The sequence below is a fragment of the Triturus cristatus genome, chromosome 6, assembly GCF_964204655.1.
Source record: "Triturus cristatus chromosome 6, aTriCri1.1, whole genome shotgun sequence".
NCBI classification, from domain to species: Eukaryota; Metazoa; Chordata; class Amphibia; order Caudata; family Salamandridae; genus Triturus; species Triturus cristatus.
In genome coordinates, this window is record NC_140589.1 from 1,910,742,024 (window position 1) to 1,910,765,916 (window position 23,893).

General features: G+C 44.3%; 1 protein-coding gene across 2 annotated transcripts in view; it reads left to right on the forward strand.

Annotated features, from left to right (window-relative positions):
- Positions 1-23,893, forward strand: part of LOC146822427 (uncharacterized) — a 128,128-nt gene that overhangs the window by 42,507 nt on the left and 61,728 nt on the right. Inside the window, exon 2 of one of the 2 annotated variants that reach the window (XM_085613529.1) lies at positions 10,650-15,213. The exons of the other annotated variant lie outside the window; for it this stretch is intronic. Within the exon in view, the coding sequence (XP_085469655.1) occupies positions 11,068-12,324 (1,257 nt within the window). The 5' untranslated portion in view covers positions 10,650-11,067 and the 3' untranslated portion in view covers positions 12,325-15,213. Of the gene's footprint in view, positions 1-10,649; positions 15,214-23,893 lie in introns of those variants that run through there. 2 annotated transcript variants of the gene reach the window in all.

A 23,893-nucleotide genomic window follows, 5' to 3' on the forward strand; every position in this document is an offset into this window, starting at 1 on the left:
GAAACCATTCTAGAGGCAGGAGTTTGAGCAACATAAGGAAGAAAATACATGATGCTTAGATGCAAACTACAAATAGAATCAGGGCTTGTAAATCTTATCTAATAAACAACCGCCCAGTCTGAGCTGTAGTTCAGTAAATAGCAGCCTACGAGAATGCGGTGGAAGAAGTGTGGCTGAGCAATGTACTTCGGACTCAGCAGGCTGGACATTAGGACTCCAAGCCTTGGATATATAGGCACCATCTGGTGTCTGTGTCCATCCTGCCTCTATTTACCTTTCTTGATAGAAAACGACCAGCAGAGGTCAGTAATATACCAGAATCACTTTAGCATTCTCTAGATTCCAGTCCATACAACTTGTCTTCCACGAGCACCCGTAGACAATAATAATTTTTTCAAATCTTGTATTTTCAGTGATATGACCACCGAAGGCCCTGATTTTATATTAAAAATAGAGCTTTTGGACTATGCCATTTCCAGCTGAAAGGCAATATTTCACTCCATGTGTTCCCATACCTGTTGTCACGCAGTTTGGTGCTTACTTTCCCTCCATGTTAAAGAACAGTAGATGTTTCAGCACCCAGGCTAATGTGCTGCATATCTAAATACATATAAGGTCCCAAAGGCAAGACCGATTGCATTGCAAATGCTTATTTTTAACCCTGTTATCCAGGACCCTGTTTCTAATCCGGTGCTAGTAGCGCACCTAGCTCTGAGTACAGTCCAAGTGTATTATTAAAAAGTAACATTCCCAATCTTACTTGGATGTCTAGGAACAAATTAATTAAAAATAATTATCACTGCTCAGACTGCCACTCCTGTTGGGTACTTGGGCTGAAATGGAAGGGTGGCCGCCAGAGCCCCCAAAAATTGTGGTCCCTGGTATACCACGTGATGATGTTGGGGGCAGTGTCTCTGGAATATAACACATTGGTGTGTTTACATAGACATTAGCTTAGAAATGCATGGCACCTATAGAAATACTGTGCAGTGAAAGTACAGTAAAAATAAAGAGCAAGGTACTTTGGATTGATTAACGCTGATCGTAAATGAAATGTTTAACAACATGGCTTTAATGTTGGGGTTGGTTTTATCATTCACCATCAGAGCAGCGTTCATTTGATAATCAAGCAACTCGTGTGACGGTCAGAGTGCTTAACACTGTAGGTTGTGAGAGACCTGATGGGCAACCCTACTCCCGCTCAGAGTACCTTACTCCCACTCGGAGCACATATTGGGTGTACCCTACTCCCACTCAGAACACATATTGGGTGTACCCTACTCCCACTCGGAACACATATTGGGTGTACCCTACTCCCACTCGGAACACATATCGGTGTACCCTACTCGGAGCACATATTGGGTGTACCCTACTCCCACTCGGAGCACATATTGGGTGTACCCTACTCCCACTCGGAGCACATATTGGGTGTACCCTACTCCCACTCGCAGCACATATTGGATGTACCCTACTTCCACTCGGAGCACATATCAGTGTACCCTACTCCCACTCGGAGCACATATCGGATGTACCCTACTCCCACTCGGAGTACATATCGGATGTACCCTACTCCCACTCGGAGCACATATCCGTGTACCCTGCTCCCACTCGGAGCACATATTGGGTGTACCCTACTCCCACTCGCAGCACATATTGGATGTACCCTACTTCCACTCGGAGCACATATCAGTGTACCCTACTCCCACTCGGAGCACATATCGGATGTACCCTACTCCCACTCGGAGTACATATCGGATGTACCCTACTCCCACTCGCAGCACATATTGGATGTACCCTACTTCCACTCGGAGCACATATCAGTGTACCCTACTCCCACTCGGAGCACATATTGGGTGTACCCTACTCCCACTCGGAGCACATATTGGGTGTACCCTACTCCCACTCGCAGCACATATTGGATGTACCCTACTTCCACTCGGAGCACATATCAGTGTACCCTACTCCCACTCGGAGCACATATCGGATGTACCCTACTCCCACTCGGAGTACATATCGGATGTACCCTACTCCCACTCGGAGTACATATCCGTGTACCCTGCTCCCACTCGGAGCACATATCGGTGTACCCTACTCCCACTCTGAGCACATATTGGATATACCCTACTCCCACGCGGAGTACACATTGTGTACGCTACTCCCACTCGGAGTATTGCATGCATTTTTTTACCGCGATTATGCATTTTCATCTCATTCTAATACCACGCATTGTTTTTATATTTAGACCACCCACTCCCCCCAACTTACCTTAAATTCATGGTATTGGAATTTGATGTAAATGTATAACCGTGGTAAAAAATGCGCACTAAAAAAATTGCGGGGCAAATGCATGCGATTTATTTACCTCGTTGTAAAGGCGGCTTCCCATTGCATTGCAAATGCTTGTTTAATTTGAGCAGCACCGCCGCTTCAGCTGGGATAACGGCAGAGTTGTGCAAACCCGGTGAGCGCTACACATGTGGCTTCAAGGGGGAGCGTCAGTAAACATTGAATGAGTCTCGGCCAGAGAGCAACAGCAGGGACGGAACCTTGTGAGTAAACATTGAGTGAGTCTCGGCCAGAGAGCTACAGCATGGAAGGAACCTTGTGAGTAATTCAAAATACAAAGAAAACCAACCCCTATGAGAAAGATAACCTCTCAAAAGCCACAGAGTAAAGACAGTGAATTATTATCTCCTTTTGTTTTTTATTTATAAAAATATAAATCGTTGTAAATCAATTTCTTTTTTTGAATAAATCATTTCATTTTTTGTTCATAAATATTCACACTTAGCTAGCTATTAGTCAGGCTAGAGTAGACGAAGCAATACAGTTGACAAAAAACAAAAACATTTAGACAATAACAATAGTGCAATATAAGGAATAATCACATACAAATATGTCAATAATACAATACAAAAAGCAAATAAACACACAAATGCGCCAATAAATACACAATTGCGCCGACGCGTGTTTCGGAGTCTTCCTTCCTCAGGGCGGTATAGGTATTTCAAAGGCGGAGAAACTTGATATAATATACTGGGATAAACCAACAAATTAATCAAAAAATGACTAACATGAATTAACTTTTATGCCTCGTCAAAATTGTCTGTGGAGAAAGAGATAACTAGGTTTTCCATTATAAAATACAACAAAAAATATGAGCGAGCACATAGTACTTCAGAGTTGCTAGAATACGAGGAGAGCGGAAAGATAGCAATAGAAATGAAAAATATAAAATGAGGAATAAAAAGTAGTAGCCAGTTGGTGAGAAAGTGATTAAAGACCCTTTAACCATAAGTGAGAAAAGATATATATTTTAAAAAAATAAATAAAAGTGAAAAAATAATAATAATTACATGGTGAGTCATGACATGTCACCTTAAAGTGTGCCCCCTACAAAAACACAAGTTAGGAGAACATAATACACACTTGTTATCTTCATAAGTAGTCTCGCAATCAAGAAGGCCAGAAGGTGGGTAAAATGGAGGAATCTTCCCGAAATAAGAATGCAACCAGGTATGGGAGTACCAGATCTAATTCCTTCATTAGCAATATGACTCGTAAGACTGGGAAGAATAAGCATCAATAAGCCTCGGAAGCCATAGGCAGATCGTCAAGACTAGAGCTACAATTCAGTCAAAATAGCCTCTTAATGCAAAGGTGAATATTATATTAGAGCAGATACACAGAACTTACAAGGTACGCTGGTGAGGTCCTAGTAACGATAGGGGCGTGGGCTCCCAAAGTCGGACTTCATGCGGCAAATGCCACAACACTCTCGCTGTAACTTGACCCCAATTTCAGTCTGTATGCAATATAATCTGTAAAAAGACGGAATTTTTAATATCTAACTGGCCCCTAAATGCAAGAATAGGTGGTTTGAAGGAAGCAAATACATAGAACTTACAGGGTACATGCTGGTATAATCCTAGTGGCGGTAACGAAGTGTTCTAATTGATTGTACTAATAACTTGGACAACCTTTTCATTCTTGAGTGTCTGGCTATTGTTCTAAATGAAAACTACTTTGAATTTGATCAAGCTATATACAAACAGACACTGGGCATCAGTATGGGAGCCGCTTGTGCCCCTAATGTGGCCAACCTGTATATGGGGGTTTTTGAGAAGAGGTTCATATACAATGAGGTAGCACCCTTCTCTGAGAATATCACCCACTATTTGCACTAAGAGGCTATTTTGACTGAATTGTAGCTCTAGTCTTGACGATCTGCCTATGGCTTCCGAGGCTTATTGATGCTTATTCTCCCCAGTCTTACGAGTCATATTGCTGATGAAGGAATTAGATCTGGTACTCCCATACCTGGTTGCATTCTTTTTTCGGGAAGATTCCTCCATTTTACCCACCTTCTGGCCTTCTTGATTGCGAGACTACTTATGAAGATAACAAGTGTGTATTATGTTCTCCTAACTTGTGTTTTTGTAGGGGGCACACTTTAAGGTGACATGTCATGACTCATCATGTAATATATTTTTTCTCTTTTATTTTAAAAAAAAAATATATATCTTTTCTCACTTATGGTTAAAGGGTCTTTAATCACTTTCTCACCAACTGGCTACTACTTTTTATTCCTCATTTTATATTTTTCATTTCTATTGCTATCTTTCAGCTCTCCTCGTATTCTAGCAACTCTGAAGTACTATGTGCTCGCTCATATTTTTTGTTGTATTTTATAATGGATAACCTAGTTATCTCTTTCTCCACAGACAATTTTGACGAGACATAAAAGTTAATTCATGTTAGTCATTTTTTGATTAATTTGTTGGTTTATCGCAGTATATTATATCAAGTTTCTCCGCCTTTGAAATACCTATACCGCCCTGAGGAAGGAAGAACTCCGAAACGCGCGTCGGCGCAATTGTGTATTTATTGGCGCATTTGTGTGTTTATTTGCTTTTTGTATTGTATTATTGACATATTTGTATGTGATTATTCCTTATATTGCACTATTGTTATTGTCTAAATGTTTTTTTTTTTGTCAACTGTATTGCTTCGTCTACTCTAGCCTGACTAATAGCTAGCTAAGTGTGAATATTTATGAACAAAAAATGAAATGATTTATTCAAAAAAAGAAATTGATTTACAACTATTTATATTTTTATAAATAAAAAACAAAAGGAGATAATAATTTACTGTCTTTACTCTGTGGCTTTTGAGAGGTTATCTTTCTCATAGGGGTTGGTTTTCTTTGTATTTTGAATTGTTTATTCCCTGCTACTTTACCCCGTTATTTACTAGTACAGGGACCCTCTGATGTTCTCTTTGTTCAGGAACCTCGTGAGTAAACATTGAATGAGTCTCGGCCAGAGAGCTACGGCAGGGATGAACCTTGCTCCAACCTCCCAGTGAGCCGGCGGCAGGTCGATGAGACGTCTAGACATCAGCTGCTCCGGCAGGACCGATGGACAGCAGATGAGTATACTGTGTACGCTCTGTCTGCCTGCAGTTTGGGGGCCAGGGCTCCAGGCACATGGTCCCCTCTCCATTCCCAGCTCATCAAAGGCTGGGATATGCTCGCATCCCCCTCCCCTGAGCCGTGCAGTTACCTGGAGGCCGTGAATGGCTGTTAAAAGCCTGACTGGCTGGCGCAGTCAAGTGTGAAAATACCAAGCCCTGTTCCCCAAAAATTTAATTTCCCTTGGCATAAAATGCACGGGAGAAATGGCGAGATTAAATGCAGGATGGCATTGAAACACAATCCATGTGTTTTTTGTGCTTAATTTGAAAAACCTTGGGGACTTTCTAAAAATGGTCCCCTTTTGAATGCACGCGCAGATGTGGCTTTTTCTATTGCAGAAAAAAAACCTCAGCACAACATATATTTGAATTTACAGACAGTTTTCCTCGTGCTCTTATGCTTTAAAAAATGTTCCGTTAGCTGTCGTTGTGTGATTACGCCCTTACTCATTCCTTAATCTGTCCCTCTGAGAATAAAAAACAAACATGACTTCTTTAATTCTCAGTCATATGATGAACGTACATTCTCCCACAAGCATAAAAATTCTCATGAAATCTTTATTTTACAGCACAGACTTCTGTGGATTTGGCTAATGTGAAATATGATTAGCTAAAAGAAAACAGATGCTGAGTTTACTCACATATCTATAGTGTATAATGTGCATACAATGTAATTATCTTTTGTAAAATAAGTGTTATTCTCAAACAGTTGAATTCCTAGTTTAGACTTTGAATTGACACGTTGCCTGCGCTCCGAGACTGAGGAATTAAGAATAGTGGTTAACGTGTGCTATTTATAAGTTATCCAGTTCATACATCCCAATATCACTCCATTAAATACTGCACCCTGCGGTATCACATTTTGTTTGGTACGAAGGAAGCATTTCTCCTCTGCTTTTAAGATTTTTAGGAGTTCCCCATATGGTTGTTGGAGAGAGGCGTTGGCTGCACTCATGTGATGCAGACGCTAGCTTACTGTGCGGTCTCCCCATTACTGAATGTTGATACCGGAATGAATAGAACCGGTGGTATCACCAAGCCCAGGGGATAGTACTCAGCCTGACGTGAGTAAGACATTTAAAGGGGGATTTGTTTTTCTCCCCAATAAGGTCCTGACGGAAGCCATCCAACTGACAAGGCTGCATGCAGGCTGAAACATGTTGACAAAGTGATGTGAAGGACACATTGCACGTCCCATATTTCACATCCTCCGTTTTTAATCTTACCCTGTCATTTTTTAGAATAAATTGCACCTCATGATAAAGAGGTCATTTAACATTTTCTATTCTGCACAAACTAGATCCTAACCGGTTTTAGAGGATCACCTCCTGGTGGAGGCCAACAAAAGACCCGATGATGATGCTATCAGCCAAGATTACGACAATGGCAACAAACATACCAATGGCGGATAATGGCTGTTGATGGTCTTCTACATATTTATGCTAGATCCTTCGAAGCCTCTTGGCTCCACCCCTTTTTGATTTAGTGATGTATATCCGGAAGCTGAGTGGGCCCCAGAACGCTTCTACTTCCCGCCCTTTTGATATATAAGCAGTACTATCACCGCCAAATTTGCATGACCTTTGAAATGAGGGCCTTAGTCAGCCCCACTGGCGTTCAAACCTTTTGACCTCTGAAGTATGCTCCATTCTCTGAAGTGCAAAAGACACAATTGATAGACGGAATGCAGAACAAATCAGAACATTGACCCCCAGTCAAGAGATCTGGGTCCTGGGATCACTGTGCCACTGGAATCGAGCTATCCTGGCTGAAGATGGGTGATAACCCGAATCCGGTCCTAGGATGCTTGCTTCCGGTCCAGGGAGGACCTGGCTTGGCAGTTCGGTCTGGACTGTTCCCATGAGGCACAGGGTCAAGACTGATATGCATATGGCCAGGTCTAAACTGGGGTGGCATGGTAAGCAAAAGAGTAATGGATTTAACCCAGATCTCTTGACTGGGGGTGAATGTTTTGATTTGTTCTGCATTCCGTCCATCAATTGTGTGTATTTTGCCATTCTCCGAAATGGGCTCTTATACCTCACTGGTTTGTTAAACACTCAACTTTGTAAAATGAACCCTCTGTAGAGTTGTCATATGCTAAATCCCTTCCAGTTCCAGGAGTCAGGTACTTTTCTATTAGTGGCAAGCCATGTGTGACACTTGAGGAGGAAGGAAGAACCAGCACTCTCGGCAGGCAGCTTGCCTTCTCAAAATGCTTGTATTTTCAATAAGGCAATAATCTAGTCATTCAATACATATCAATAACACATGCCTTCCTAGCTAGAGCATTTAAAAAAAAATAAAAGTGAGTTTAATTTTGGATATGATTATTAGCATCAAAGATGCCTGCTCTTCTTGTGGAAGCATAGTGATAATGCTTTCTAATTGTTTATAAATTAGGGTCACCCAACGCAGATTGATGAGTGCCAGACTACACACCCATTCTGGTTCCTATTTTCATTAACGTATGTAAATAGGATTCAGGTGGATATTGTGAAATCCTGACATGGCTCCACCCTCAAAGGCTTTACTGACCAGGTAGGTTTACATAATGACTCCATGTCATTGAGAATGCGATTCACCAGCGCTGGGTTTTGCTTTTACAATGTCCTTCCTTTGAAGCAATCCTCACTGCCCCTTATCCCAAGAGCACTTTCTTTGTCTCCTTCACCTAAAGCACTCTGCTTGCCTTGCCTTTACCTCCTCTCAGGCACAAGCCTTTGCCCCATCTCCTAGGCCCACCAAGGCGCTCTATGCATCTCTATCACCTAGGGTGACCATCTGGCATTGGTGTAAATTTAGGACGATGAGAGTAAAAATTCGGGACTCTTCTTTGCTTCCTCCTAATGGGTTCACGCAGATACATCACTTTGGTTTTTCCACAGCTGTATGTGCTTACTGTATCCCTGCCTCCCTGCAATATGCTAGCTCTCACCGGTCGTCTTCGCTCCCACTGTGTATCCATTGCTTGCACCCCCAGTCTCTGTGCCTTGACGAGTGTTAATCCTCCTCTTCTTACCTTATGCCTTGTTGATACCCCGTGCTCCAATGTTTGTCCACCCCCCAAATGCACCCCCTTTGGTTTATGGATCTCTACCTTCATAACCTGTAATTCCTGTGTCTGCTTCAGTTCACATTGTCTCACTGTAGCCCTGCTCATCGTTTCTCTGCTCCCCATGCCTATGCATCCTGTGCGTCCCCAGTCTGTCTCCATGTTCATCCTAACATTACAACCTCTGGCTATGTTTCATTAGTCTGTGCACAAACCTACTAGTTACAACCTGGAATTTTCTCTTTATTCTGCTTGTTATGGACCCCTAGGGATAATGGCACCAGATTCATAGCAGCCACTCAACAGGGTGTTAAACAGGTAAAATTAGCACCATCATACTGCTTAACGTTATTAAATACCCACAAATAAAATAATCAGGTGACTCTTATTCTCTTGGATTCAATATGTCTGTACCCAGCATTTCCCTTTATGTAATAAAGCATTCTTGTTGTGTCCTTAATGACTGCATAGTATTCATTTGCTAAAACAAATCCAGGATTGCTTTAAACTGTATCCCAGTAAGCCCCATACACCAGAAACACAAGCAATACGCTTGCTTATAAATTAATTGTAAAACACATTATTGCCATCACATCCATCCATTACTAAAAGCATAAGTAAACATATTTATATTTACACTTATAGCTCCAACTCTAAAAAAAATGTGAGACATATTGCATTGCAAATGCTTGTTCTTTCTTGATGTTGTGCAGCATTGGGAAAGCCTATTTGCCTAAAAGGTGAGACTTCTTGGATTTGCCAATGTGTGTTTGTTGTGGTTGTAAACCTGCTTTTTCTTGTGTAGCTCTGGTCTGGGCCTCTGATCTCCCGAGTTACACTATGTGAAAGATGCTTAGAATATTGTCCGGGTCCTATCACGGGCTCTGATAGTATAAAGGACTCCCTTACAGCAATTGATTATATTTACGGCCGTTATTGTGATGCTCTTTGTTGTGTGGTTCATTCACTGGAAAAGGCTATGTTAAACCTGACAGCCTTAGGGTGGTCTTTCCCCAACCTTTTACCTGCCTCCCTCCATTTTCTGTGCTCGTTTTTGCTGGCTTTAGGACTCTGCATCTGTTACCGCTCCTAATCAGTGCTAACGTGTTTGTGCTCTCTCCCCTTAACATGGGCTCATACTCAGTTGGCATATTTAATTTACTTATATCCCTAGTAAAGTGCACTACATGTGCCCAGGGCCTGCTAATTATTGCTACTAGTGGGCTGCAGCACTGACCGTGCCACCCACATATGCAGCCTGAAATCATGTCTCAGGCCTGCCACTGCAGTGCCTGTGTGTGAAGTTTACTGCCACATCGACTTGGCATTTAAAGCTACTTGCCAAGCCTAAAACTCCCCTTTTTTTACATAAAAGTCGCCCCTAAGGAAGGCCCTTGGTAACCCATAGGGCAGGACGCTATACTTCTATGTTTTACATGTTCTGGTAGTGACAAACAGCTACATTTACTGTTTCACTGCTGTAAGGCCTACTCCTCTCATTGGCTAGAACTGGGAATTCCTTAGAATACCTTTAAGCTGTTATTCCTGATTGGAAAGGAGTAGCCTTTTCATGTTTTATATCTTTGCAATGGCAATGAGAAATCCTCTTTACTGGTAAAGTCGGATTTAACATTACTATTTTAGAAAAGCTACTTTTAGAAAGTGGACTTTGCTCTGCTTGTACTACTCTTTGTGCCTTACAGCCTGTCTCTAGTACACGTCTGGGTTAGATGACCGACCCCTTTGTGTATTCCTTCTAGAGAGCAACAGATACTGCAAGGGTTGGATTTGATTTAGCACTTATCTGCATCCTGATGGGTCTTTCTGGGCAGATGGGAGGAAGGGGCCCACTCTTACCCTTCAGAGGGTAGTAGACTGACCACATACAAAGGAATGATAACTCCTTTTGGTAGTCTTGAGTGAGTGTTGGGATTGAAAGAGATACCAGTGCACGTCAAAACCACTCTATTGCATCTTTACATTGAAAGTGTAATCTAGAATTTCTTCAGTGCACTTGCCTATGTGGTCAATTAAACGTCTCATTAAATGCCAATAGATTTTCGTGATGACCTACCATTTAAGCTTATCCAGTGTTTTTTAAAATATTTTTTTCTAACAGGTGAAATAAATGCAGTAATGAACAAAAAAGGTGAAAGCATTAAACATCACTTGTTTGGGAAGTGATGTAAAAACAGTACACCTCGAAATTTCTTCCCTTGAAGGCTAATGCCTCGACAAAGTCTCTTTCTAAAGCAGAAAATCCAAACTGCCCAATGTGGTCTGTACTTGGCTCTTAAGGATCACCTGATATACATTGACGAAATAACACACTGACATACTGAAGCAAGTCTGATAAGGTTCCCGCTACGAAAGTAGTGCTAACCTGGATCAGAAAGAACACACAGAAGAGAAACCATATGAATATCTAGAAAGTGACAACACATTTATTAGGGAGAGAAAGAGCAAGTGCAACATCAGAAAATCATACTGGAGGATAACCATATCGATGGACTGACTGTGGAAAAGTTTTCTTTGCAATGAAAGACCTAATGCACCATCGGAGTGTCCACGTAGAAGAGAAACCATATAAATGTACAGAGTGTGACAAAGCATTTATAATAAATGGAAAGCTAAAGCTCCATCAGAAAATCCACACTGGGAAGAAACCATATAAATGTACAGAACACGCCAAAGCATTAATTAGAAAGTCACATCTAATGGAACACCAGAAAGTCCACACAAGGGAGAAAGCACATCAATGTACAGAATGTGAAAAAGCATTTATAACAATTGTAGGGCTAAAGCGACATCAGAAAATCCACACTGGGGAGAAACCATATAAATGTACAGAATGTGACAAAGCATTTGTAACAAATGAAGAGCTAAAGCGACATCAGAAAATCCACACTGGGGAGAAACCATATAAATGTACAGAATGTGACAAAGCATTTGCAACAAATGGAGATCTAAAGCGACATCAAAAAATCCACACTGGGGAGAAACCATATAAATGTACAGAATGTGACAAATCATTTATAACAAATGGAGAGCTAAAACGACATCACCAAATCCACACTGGGGAGAAACCATATAAATGTACAGAATGTGACAAATCATTTAAAAGAAATGGAGAGCTAAAGCGACATCAGAAAATCCACATTGGGGAGAAACCATATACATGTACAGAATGTGACAAAGCATTCATTAGAAAGTCAAATCTAATGGAACATCAGAAAGTCTACACTGGGGAGAGAACATATCGATGTACAGAATGTGACAAAGCATTTATAACCATTGTACAGCTAAAGCGACATCATAAAATCCACACTGGGGAGAAACCATATCAATGTACAGAGTGTGACAAAGCATTTATTAGAAAGTCACATCTAATGGAACATCAGAAATTCCACACTGGGGAGAAACCATATAAATGTACAGAATGTGACAAAGCATTTATAACAATTGGACAGCTAAAAAATCATCTGAAATTCCACACTGGGGAGAAACCATATAAATGTACAGAATGTGACAAAGCATTTATAACAATTAGACAGCTAAAAAGTCATCTGAAATTCCACACTGGGGAGAAACCATATAAATGTACAGAATGTGACAAAGCATTTATAAGAATTGGACAGCTAAAACAACATCTGAAATTCCACACTGGGGAGAAACCATATCAATGCACAGAATGTGGCAAAGCATTTATAAACAATCGACAGCTGAAGCGACATCAAAAGGTCCAAACTGGGGAGAACCCATATCAATGTACAGATGTGACAAAGCATTTATAATCCATGGAGAGGTGAAGGAACGTTAGAAAATCACCACCGGAGAAAGACCATTCAACTTCACTGAAGTGAGAAGGCATTTATTAGAAAGTTGCATCTGATGCAACATCAGATAGTCCACATAGGAGAGAAACCCTATGAATGTGCATAATTTAAGACATTTATTACTAGGCAAAGATAAATACTACATCAGAAATTCCACACTGGTGAGAAATGATATGGCTGTACTGAATGTGACTTAGCAGTTATTACAAATCAAAGTTTAATAATACTTCAGAATGTTCACACATGAAAGAAACTATATAATTGTACAAAATGTGACATAGCATTTATTCCAAATGGAGGGTGACCAATCAACTGCACCGCACGTGAGAAGGTACTTATTATAAAGGGAGAATTAAAGCAATATCAGCGTCCACACTGGGGAGAAACCACATTAATTTATAGAATGTAACAAGGGATTTATTACAAAGCAAAATGTAATACAAGATCAGGAAGTTAACACAGGGGAAAACACATATGTATGTACTGAATACCACAAAGCATTCATAATAAATGGAAAACGTAAGCGACATCCGAAAATCTACATGGCAAGAAATCCAATGTATGTACAGAGTTTAATAAAGTCATCCACAGGAAGAATAAGCTAATGCAGCATATACAAATCCACACTAGGGAGAAACCCTATTAATGAATAGAATGTGACAAGGGATCGATTCCAAAACAAAATGTAATATATCAGAAGGTTCACACAGGAGAGAAACTCTATACATGTGTTAGACCTGGCACCTTGGCGTGAGTCTCCCTTCCACTTTTTGTCGCTGTGCCTCATGTGTTTTTATGGTGTTGGGCGCTCAGAGCACTGTGCCACTGCCAACCAGTGCCACAGTGCAAGTGCTCCCTATGTAAAATGTATATGTTGGTTGGATTCCATGATTGGTTAATTTGGTTTACTATCAGACCCCAGTAAACTGCACCAGGAGTGCCAGGGCGTGTAAATACAAATGCCGCTGGTGTGCTTGCAGCGCTGGTTGTGCCACCCACAGAAGCGGCCTGGTAAAATGTGTCTAGGTCTGCCATTGCAGAACCTGCGTGCAGTCTGGTACTGACATGCTGACTGGGCAAGTGCACACACTTGCCAGTCCCTAAACCTTCCCTTAACTTCATGTTAGTCACCGCTATGGTAGGCCCAAGGGCAGGGTGCATTGTAGCATAAGGTAGGACAAGCCCTGATGTGTGTGGCATGTCCTAATAGTGAATTACAGCCATTTTCATTTTTCACTATTGTAAGGCTACCCTGTTCTCATAGGCCAGAATGGGCTTTTAAGATTGTTACATCCTATGGTCCTAACATGCCCAGGGAACATGGTAGAAACTCGAGTTTAGTATGCCTGAACTCCGAATAATAAGGTACATCATTTAGTAAGGTTTATTTTAATATTCCGCGTTTGCAAATGCCACTTTTAGAAAGTTGGCATTTGCTTTCCTAATCATTTCAGCCCGCCTCTGCATGATGTGTATCTGCTGTCTGGCTTGTGTGAGTGACAGGGCTGGGGAAACCCAGATGGACAGGGTTATGTAGCCTGGTGGTGAATAGAAAGATTGACCTATAGATGGGTTGGAGTAGTACACCTGGACTCTGAATAGGGCTGTGCTCTGCCACCACAATGCTGGCTCCGCCCCCTGTGGAGCGTCTGATGGCTCTGCCCTGCACCCTGAAAGAAGAAGCCTGCATCGCATCAACAAAGTGCTCCAGAACTGGACTGAACTAGGCAAAGGCCCCCCTGGCCTGGGAGAACAAAGGATTTGTAATATAATTGTAGGAGCCCTGCTCCTAAGAAACTAGATCCTGTCCTGCCAAGAAGAAACCTCTGTCCGACGAGGAGGAACCGAGAAGCTGCATGGAGGAGTACTGTCCCTGACCTGGGGGATTGGCCTGCAGTGGTTACCTTGCTGCTGAAGAAGAGGAAGAAAAGACCAAAGGAACTTTTATTTGACTTGTGCTAAAGATCTCCAAGGGCTTGTGAGCGAGCTTGCCCCCTGAACGAAGTCCCAGGACCAGTGGACTTCATCGCCGTAAGAGAGCGCTGGAAAACAAACCGTGTTCCCTGTAATCTTGAAGAGAACTGCTGTGTGCACTTCCCGATCGAAGTGTACCCCCCTGGAAGCTTGCACCCGCTGTCCGGCCCGAACAAAGTGACTGAGGCCCCTCTACGAGCCGTAGCTCGCACCGCAAAGGAAGGTATCGTCCGGCCTGAGCAACGCGACTATCTGGCCCCTACGAGCCGTAGCTCGCACCGTAAGGGAAGGACTGTGACCCGTGCTTGCTTCTGCCCCCTGCGACCCGTACTGCCAGCGTACGCTCCTTTCCCCTGCTTTTGGGAAGGCTGTGGCGCGTGTGGTGGTCACGTACGTCTCCCCTGTGCGGAGCGTACGAGTGTTTGTACCCAGCATTTCGAACCCAAGATTACCGATCTTACGGTACGGCGCGAACGCTGCAATGAGTTGAAAAGTGCCATACGTACGCACCGTCCCCTGAGCCTGCACACCCAAGGTCCCACATACCGTAGTACGCAACGCCAGGATGACCCCGCATCGTACATCGCACTGGATGCCCGCGCAGCCTTCGTGACGAATTCACCAAAGCCAAAGGTACTGTGCCAGATCGCACCGTAGGGTGTACGCTCCCTCTTGGAGCGCCTACAGTGCGTGTGAGAACCGTTCCCCAGCAGTCTTTACCGCGTACAAAGTGTACGGCCAGGAACAAAGCGCGCAGAACTTTTAAACCTACTCTGAACTAAGAACTCTTTTGTTAAAATAGTATTGTGGGCCCGTTTAAACGTTATTTGGTCTTGTGAAGAAGTATATTTTTTATAAACCCAGTGTGGAGTCCATTTGTGGGGGTGTCATTAAATTATTGTATGTGGTCACAAATGCTTAACTATTACGCCTGAGATAACGCCTTGTCTGCTCGCGCCAAGCTACCTAGAGGGTGAGCAGGGGTTATTGATGGAGTGTAACCTCTTACCCTGACTAGAGGAAAGGTTCCCTGCCTGACACTAGTGTCTACCTGTGTCAACCTGAGTACCCGGATTTTAAAAACATGTATTGAATGTGACCATGAATTCATTACTGCAGAGCTAACGCAACATCAAAAGTCCACTCTGAAGACTGCACTGAATGTAGCAAGGCATTTACTAGCAAGGGAGAGTTAAAACAACATCAAAGTCCCCACTGAGAAAAATCAATATGAATCTACATACTCAATCAATCAATGGGTATTAAGCGCGGCAAATCATCAGTGAGGTTCTCAAGGCGCTGGGTGAGGAGTTGTTGTCCTGAGTGGCCGATCAGTTGAACAGCAGCTCTTGCCCTTTCCAGATTCAGTGATGAGGCAGATCTCCGGTGTAGGGGGAGTTCATTCCAGGTCTTTGCAGCCAGGTGGGAGTTAGAGCGACCTCCGTTCCTGGTGCCTTAGACTCTGGGAGTTTAAGTTAGGAAGAGGGAGGCGGAATGCAGGTGACTGGCGGGGAGCCATCAAAAGATCTTGTGGCGCATGCGCATTGTGGGGAAACAGATGGCGGAAATCATGTTGATTTGCCTCTTCATAGAGAGCTTGTTGTCCAGAACAATGCTCGAGTCACGAGCATGGTCGGTAGGGGAGGGGAAGAAGTCAGGTTCTGCTGACCACCATGCGTTGCTTCAAGGAGATGTGTGGTTACTGAAGATGAGGACTGCTGTCTTGTCTGTTCAGTTTTAGGAAGTTGTGCTTCATCCAGTCGGTGATGTTGGCCGTGCACCTATGTAAGTGGTCTCTGGAGGTAGTGAGGTGGGTCTAGTCGGTGTAGATGACCTTCAGCCCGTGCAAACTGACAATGTTGGCTAGGGGTGTCATGTAAGTGTAGGAGAAGGGGGTCTAATGGAGGATCCTTCAGAGGTGCTACAGATGATGTCCTTGGGTTGAGGAGTAGGGCGGGAGTCTGATTGAGTTTTTCTAGTGAGGTAGGAAGTGATCCATTTGAGGGCATTTCCTTGGATTCTGATGTGGTGGAGCTTGTTGATCAGGATTTGGTGGAAGATCATGTTGAAGGCAGCTGAGAGGTCAAGGAAGGGGAGGGCTGCAGTCTCACTGAGGTCCAGGAGGGCTCTGATGTTATCTATGGCTGCTATCAGGGTGGTCTCTGTGCTTTGATTGGCTTGAAAGCCAAACTGGGAGGAGTTCAGGAGGTTGTTGTGCTCCAGGTGTCTGGTCAGCTGCCTCTTGATCGACCTCTCGAAGACTTTGGCCGGGAACGAGAGCAGGGGTATCAATCAGGAAATCTTCAGCTTCTCTAGGTCTGCTGAAGATTTTTTCAGGAGGGGTTTCACTTATGCGTGTTACCACTCTTCCGGGAAGGAGGCCATGGCGATGGATCTGTTCAGTGGTTTTGTGAGCTCTAAGCTGATCGCCTTGCTCCTGAGGTTAAAGGTAAGGTGGGGGCATGGATCAGTGGGTACCCCAGAGTGCATCAACTTCATTATAGAGGTGGTGTCTTGTGCGATGAGGAGGTCCCAGGAAACGGCCAGAGGTCGGAGTTAGTGTCAGTGGGTGTAAGGAGGTCGAGGCTGTCACTTGCGGAGAGCTGAGACTCCAAGTCCCTGTAGATGACGGCGATCTTCTAATGGAAGTAATCCGCAAGCATGTCGCACTGATCTCAGTGGACACAGGGTTGCTGAATTCCCTAACGATGGCGAACAGCTCATTGCTGTGGTTTGATCTGATCTCTATGCAGCATGTGACGGCACTCTTCTTCGCTTCTTTAAGAAGGAGGTGGTAGTGGTTGATCGATGTCCTGAAGGTGGTGGAGTGCACTGGATCCTTACTGGTACTTCTTCTTTCTAGCCAACAACAGTCTAAAGTTCCGGGGTAAACAAGTTGACACACTTTGCGGATTCTCTGATCTTGTTTGGCTCGGTGGGGGTGACCTAGTCGGTGATAAAGTCTGTGAAGTTCTTGATGGCCTGTTTAAGGTCTGAAGTTGTGTCCGGTCAGTTGGCATGGAGAGTGTTGTTCCAGTTCTCGTCTGAGACAGTTTTCAAGTTGCGCTGAGGTGTGCTGGGTGGTTTGGCTTTGGTTTCTGTAGCGCTGTGCCCTGTGATGATGAAGTGGACAAGGGAGTGGTCGGTCCAGGTGAGTTCTGTGGCATGGTGGTACTTGATTGTTTCGCTGGAGATGAAGATGGAGTCAAGTGTGTGTTCTACGATGTGTGTTGGGTTGATGATGAGTTGGATGAGGCTGATGTTGTTCATGCTTTCTATTAGGTTGTCAGTGCTGGCATCGCTAAGGTCTTCCATGTGGGAGTTGAGATCTGCTAAGAATATATAATGTTCGGGGGGCAATGGCGTGTTGAATGATGAAGCAAGGGATGGCTTTGAAAAACTCAGGGCGAGTTCCTGGAGAATGTGACAAAGTGTTCTTAATGAAGTAACCGTATGAATGTACAGAAAGTGACAAGGCATTTAGTAGAAGGGCTCCGCACAGCCAATGTACCATAGGAAAGCCCACCCTGGGGAGGAACCATATAAAGGGCCAAGGGTATGCCCAGACGTGGGCCCCGGGCTCACTGTGCACTGGATTCAAGCGGACTGATGAGGGGTGATATCCCAAAACCGGTCCCAGAATGCTTGTTTCCGGTCGAGGGAGCACCTGACTTTGCAGTTCGAGCTGGACTGTTCCCATGAGAAGCAGGGTCAATGGTTTGCATATGGCAGGGTCTAAACTGGCGTGGCATGGTGAGCAAAAGAACAATGGATTTAAACAAGCTCTCTTGACTGGAGGTGAATGTTTGATTTATTCCAAATTCCGTCTATCATTTGTGCTTCTTTTAGTTATGTATATAAGCACAGTACAAATTTTAAACCAGCAACAAAACGCAAGAGACAATGTATCAATTTTATCAACTCTATGCCCGCATACTTAGATTGAGGTGGTCTGTGATGTCACTGCTGGTTGTGGTGACGGGATAACACATCCAGTGATGTGTCCTGTTTACAAAGTTGACTCATGGTCACTAAGCAGCTTGACAAAGCCCTTTTCCTGTTCCAGAGTCTACTATGATAAATTGTCATGACCAAGGCAATAGCGCTATACCACGCTCCTCTCCGGTTGGGCTACCATCAAGTAACAATGATAAAAAACATAATACTACTGAACTGTATGGGCCCATTTGGTGACCGAAGAGCCACAGTGGTAAGTATACAAAAATAAATCCTGAGTCCTTGAATGGACAGAAGGGGCAATTGATAGGTCTGTGTTTCACCATCCTGAAGACATCGATACTTGGATAGAGTCTATAAAAAAACTGTTCGCTTCGCTTTACTTGTTTATGAAAGGCTAACTGTTAATTCCACAGTGATCAAGACTTCAATCGAGCAGGATTTATAAAGCACGGCTAATCGCCCAATAGGTTATCCAGGTGCTTACAGGTCCTGTAGGCTTATTCGAACGGCCAGGTCTTGAGGGCTGTTGGACGTGGCCCTTTTTGCAGGCTTCTCCCCAAACGTTTTGCTTCTTCCTCATATTTTTTCCTGACTTGTTGTTGTTGGTTTTAGGACTCTGGGTGACGGGATAACACATCCAGTGATGTGTCCTGTTTACAAAGTTGACTCATGGTCACTAAGCAGCTTGACAAAGCCCTTTTCCTGTTCCAGAGTCTACTATGATAAATTGTCATGACCAAGGCAATAGCGCTATACCACGCTCCTCTCCGGTTGGGCTACCATCAAGTAACAATGATAAAAAACATAATACTACTGAACTGTATGGGCCCATTTGGTGACCGAAGAGCCACAGTGGTAAGTATACAAAAATAAATCCTGAGTCCTTGAATGGACAGAAGGGGCAATTGATAGGTCTGTGTTTCACCATCCTGAAGACATCGATACTTGGATAGAGTCTATAAAAAAACTGTTCGCTTCGCTTTACTTGTTTATGAAAGGCTAACTGTTAATTCCACAGTGATCAAGACTTCAATCGAGCAGGATTTATAAAGCACGGCTAATCGCCCAATAGGTTATCCAGGTGCTTACAGGTCCTGTAGGCTTATTCGAACGGCCAGGTCTTGAGGGCTGTTGGACGTGGCCCTTTTTGCAGGCTTCTCCCCAAACGTTTTGCTTCTTCCTCATATTTTTTCCTGACTTGTTGTTGTTGGTTTTAGGACTCTGGGCACTTTACCACTGCTAATCAGTGCAAAAGTACATATGCTCTCTGTGTAAATTGTTTTTATGATTGGTTCTCCCGATTGGCATATTTTGATTTACTGGTTAGTCCCTAGTAAAGTGCACTGGGTGTGCCGGCGCTGGTAAATCAAATACTGCTATTGGGCATGCAGCAATGATTGTGCCACCCACATGAGTAGCCCTAAAAAGATGTCTCGGGCCTGCCACTGCATTGCCTGTGTGCAGTTTGCTAACTGCCATGTCGACTTGGCACCCACTTGCCAGGTCCTAACCTTCTCTTTGCTTACATATAGGACACTCTTATGGTAGGCCCAAAGTACCCCCCTGGGCAGGGTGCAGAGTGTGTGAACTGATGTGTGCAACATGTCCTGATAGTGAAATACTGCCAATTTCGTTTTTCAGTATTGAAACGCTATCTTGCCCCATAGGCCAGAATGGGGAATGCTCTGTAACATTTTACAAGCATATCATCCCATAGGATGAGATGGAAAAATAACGTTTAGGCTCTCTGAACTTAGAATTTAATAACACATCTTTTACTAAAGATGGTTTTTACATTGTGTATTGACTGTCTGGTTTTGGAGTGACAGGGGCTGGGGAAGTGCATTCTCTCAGACAGCCACCGGGGTTGTTAGTGTGTCCTGCCTTTCCTGAATGAGTCAGGGCTGGGCTGAGTAGACCTGGGCTGCATTCAGAGTAGGGGAAGGAGTTCTCACTAGCACCTGAGTAGGCCCGGTCTGTATTTAGAGTGGTGGGAGAAGATTTCCCTTGCACCTGAATAGGGCCTGTCTGCCTTAAACAATGCTGTCTCCACCTCCTGCTGGGCAGCTGCACCAGAGAGGACAGAACTGGTTTGGACTAGGCTCAGAGACCCTTGCACAAAGAGGACAAAGACATTTCGGGGTATAAGTATTAGACCTAAAACCCCTGAACTTTAGACTACTTCTAGAATCAAGAGGAACCTTTGCCAAGGAGAAGAGCTGGAGAAACTGAGGGGGAAGTGCTGCCCTTACTGTGTGTCTGGGGTTGGCCTGCAGCTACTTTTTTTTGCCAAGGAAAGGAGAAGAAATGTGCTGTGTGCTGTATCCCCTGCTTGAGGAAAGTCTCCAAGGGCTTGAGTAGAGCTTGCCTCCTGTTTTGAAGTCTCAGAAACACAAAGATTTCACCCCCAGCTCCCTTGAACTTCCTTGCTGGGAGTTCTGTCCTGCCAAGAGGTGCCTGTGAGTCTTTGGCCTCTGGATGTTGTTTCTGCCGTTGGGAGCTGGAAAAGCAGCGCTACGACAAGGAAATCAATGCATCGCTGTTTTTGTGACAGTTTTTGCAACGCAACGCCGTGGTGCAAGAAGAATCTCCCTGTATCGGCGCGCCGCTGCCGAAACCAACGGAGCACTTGTCACCGCGGCAAGAATCGACGCATCGAGGGATCGCAGCTGAAAAGGTCAAGGCAGCGCCTCGCTGCCGCTGCATCGTTCGCCGACGCATCCCGGATTTCCACGCATCGCCCCTGTGTGGCAAGTTTTTCCCCACGCATCACCCGCAGATCGGAGTCATCTCCGAATCGATGCATCGCTTCCCCCTACAGACCGGACCCGACGCATTGCTCCCGTGTGTACAGCGGAACTGTCGCATCACATCCACGAAGGTCTCCGGAACGACGCATCTCTTTGCTTTACGACGCTTCTCATCGCTGCAGCTGTTTGGCTTCTTGAATTTTGTCACAACAACAGGTACTTTGCAAGAAATCACACATCCGTACTTTTCTATGGACTTTGTTGCTAAAAACCTTTAAAAGTCATTTTTCTTAATACTTGCATGTTGAATTTTTGTCATTTTGCTCTTGTAAAGTTTAGATAAAGATGCTTTCTTTTTCTAAAATGGTGTGGTGTCCCTTTGTGGTGTTATCACTGTATTACTGTGACTGTTGGTACAAATACTTTACACATTGCCTTTGGGATAAGCCTGTCAGCTTCTGTGAAGCTACCAAGGGGGTGAGCAAGGGTTATCTGAAGTGTACATCCCCTCACCCTGACTAGAAGTAAGGGTCCCTATTTGGACAAAGGTACCTACCTCTGCCAACTAGAGACCCCATTTCTAACAAGGGCCATTCAGAATTCCGGAGTAATAACAATAAATGTAGTTTGTAGAGTGCACGGCTACTTCACAGAGGTGCCCCGGCACTAGATTGCAGATTTGCGGTGAGGGTAACAAGTGGGTCAATCTAAAGCAGGTTAAAGAGCCAAGTTTTTAGTGCCTTCCTAAAGGCCTGTTCTGACTCCATCTTGCGAAGGTGAAGGGGCATAGCTTTCCAGTGTTTCGCAGTTTTCACTGTGAATGCTCTGCCACCTATCCTTGCCTTAAGGAAGCGAGGACCCTGAGCAGTCGCAGGTGGTTTGATCTCAGGGCCTGGTCTTGCTGGTATATTTGCAATCTTTGCCTCCGATAACCAGGGCCCTGATATCTGGTGGCTCTGTAGGCCAAAGTGAGCGCCTTGAACTCGATCCTCCTAATAACAAGAAGACAAAGGAGGTGCCGCTAATGTGGGGAAATGTGATGGCAAAGCGGCACGTTCCTAATTAGTCTGGCCACGGCGTTTTGAATTATCTGCAGCCTGAGAACCAGATAAGCTGGCAGCCCTAGATAAAGACTGTTCGATTATCTAGCTGAGAGGTCACCAGTGCATGGACTGTAGTCTTCCTGCAGTTATCCGCAGGAAGTGTAAGAATATTCTCAAAGCTCCTAACTTCCAGAAACACATAGAGGAGACATGGCGCACCTGGGTCTTGAAAGAGAGGTCGTTGTCAAATTTAAACTCTAGATTTCTGGCCAAATCCACCGGGTTAGGTGGTGGGTTCAGCTCCAAGGGCCACTACAAATTAGAAGCTGGTGGTGCCGCCTGACTGAAGAAAAATACCTCTGTTTTCTCAGCATTAAGCTTTAAGCAATTCTGAATCATCCAGGCCAAGATGTTTTTCAGGCATTGCTTAAAGTTGAGAAAGGCAGCCTCCAAGTGTTCTTTGAAAGAGCACCGTAGACATTGAAAAGTAGCGGGCTCAGCGCTGAACACTGGGGTATCCAGCAAACAAGGGGTTTCTGGGAGGAGACAAGGGCGTTGGAATACTTGTTAGAGATTCTCCACGAACGACTGGAGCCAGGACAGAGCAGTACCCCTCACTCCCACCTGTCTCAGTCTCTCCAATAGAATTGGGTGAGCCACAGTGTCGAAAGCTGCGGACAGGTCCAGCAACACCAGCATAGCTGAGGTGCCCTGGTCCACAGATTCACACACAGTTTCAGAGACTTCAAGAAGTGCGGTCTCCAGTCTGTACCCCGTTCTAAAACCCAATATGCGAATCATGAAAGCAGTTGTCCAATTCAAGGAATTCAGCCAGTTGCTTCTGGACTTCCTTCTCCAGAATTTTCGCTGGAGCTGGCACTAGGGAGATGGGCCTAAAATTCTTGTATTCTGCTGGATCCACATCTGGTTTCTTAAGTATAGGCAGCAAGAATGCTTTTTTCCAGGCATCTGGGTAAATGCCAGTTGTCCGGGAGGAGTTCCAGATCTGGATCCGAAGCAGATTGAGCCAAGGGGCCAGTAGTTTGAAGAACTGAGCTGGGAAAGGATCTCCCGGAGAGCCAGACTTACACTTGTGCATCTCCCTGTGTGACACCTCGGGCGGCAACTGGCGGAATTCAGACCAGGTGCCAGGAGGGTCTGGCGTTAGACTTGGCACATGGGAGGACATTGACAAAGGAAAGACGAAGTAGATCATTTGAATCTTTTACTCAAAGTAGTCTGACAGGTCAGCACAGAGGGTAGAAGATGGCCTTACTGTACTGTCCAGAGCAGTGAGAGTAGTAAAGCTTTGGCCAATTTTAAACAATTCTTTGACCGAGTTGTCAGATTGTTTGATTTGGTTAGAGAAATATTCTCTAATAGTACTGCTCTTAAGCCTATGGAATTTTTTCAATGCCTCTTTGTAGAGGCATTAAGCCACTGGATCATAGGATTTTTCTCCAGGAACATTCTAATTTTTTTAGAAACTTTTCTTTGTTTGTAATTCTGTGGAGAACCAGGTGGCTGAGGGTTTCCTTCTTGAAGACATCACCAACTTAAGTGGGGCGACACTGTCTAAGGCGGAGGTGACCCAGCGATTGAAGCTGGAAACATCACTGTCGGGATCACCCGTTCGCTGGGGGAGAGCATCTTGGAGTGCCGATTCCATAGCTTCTGGGGTGACCCTCCTCCAGTCAGAAATTGACCAGGAGTTAGACCGATTGGATTCAAGCCAGAAACGGAATGATACCAGAAAATGGTCCGTCCAGGTCAGGTGTACTGGTGCCTTCACTTTAAGGT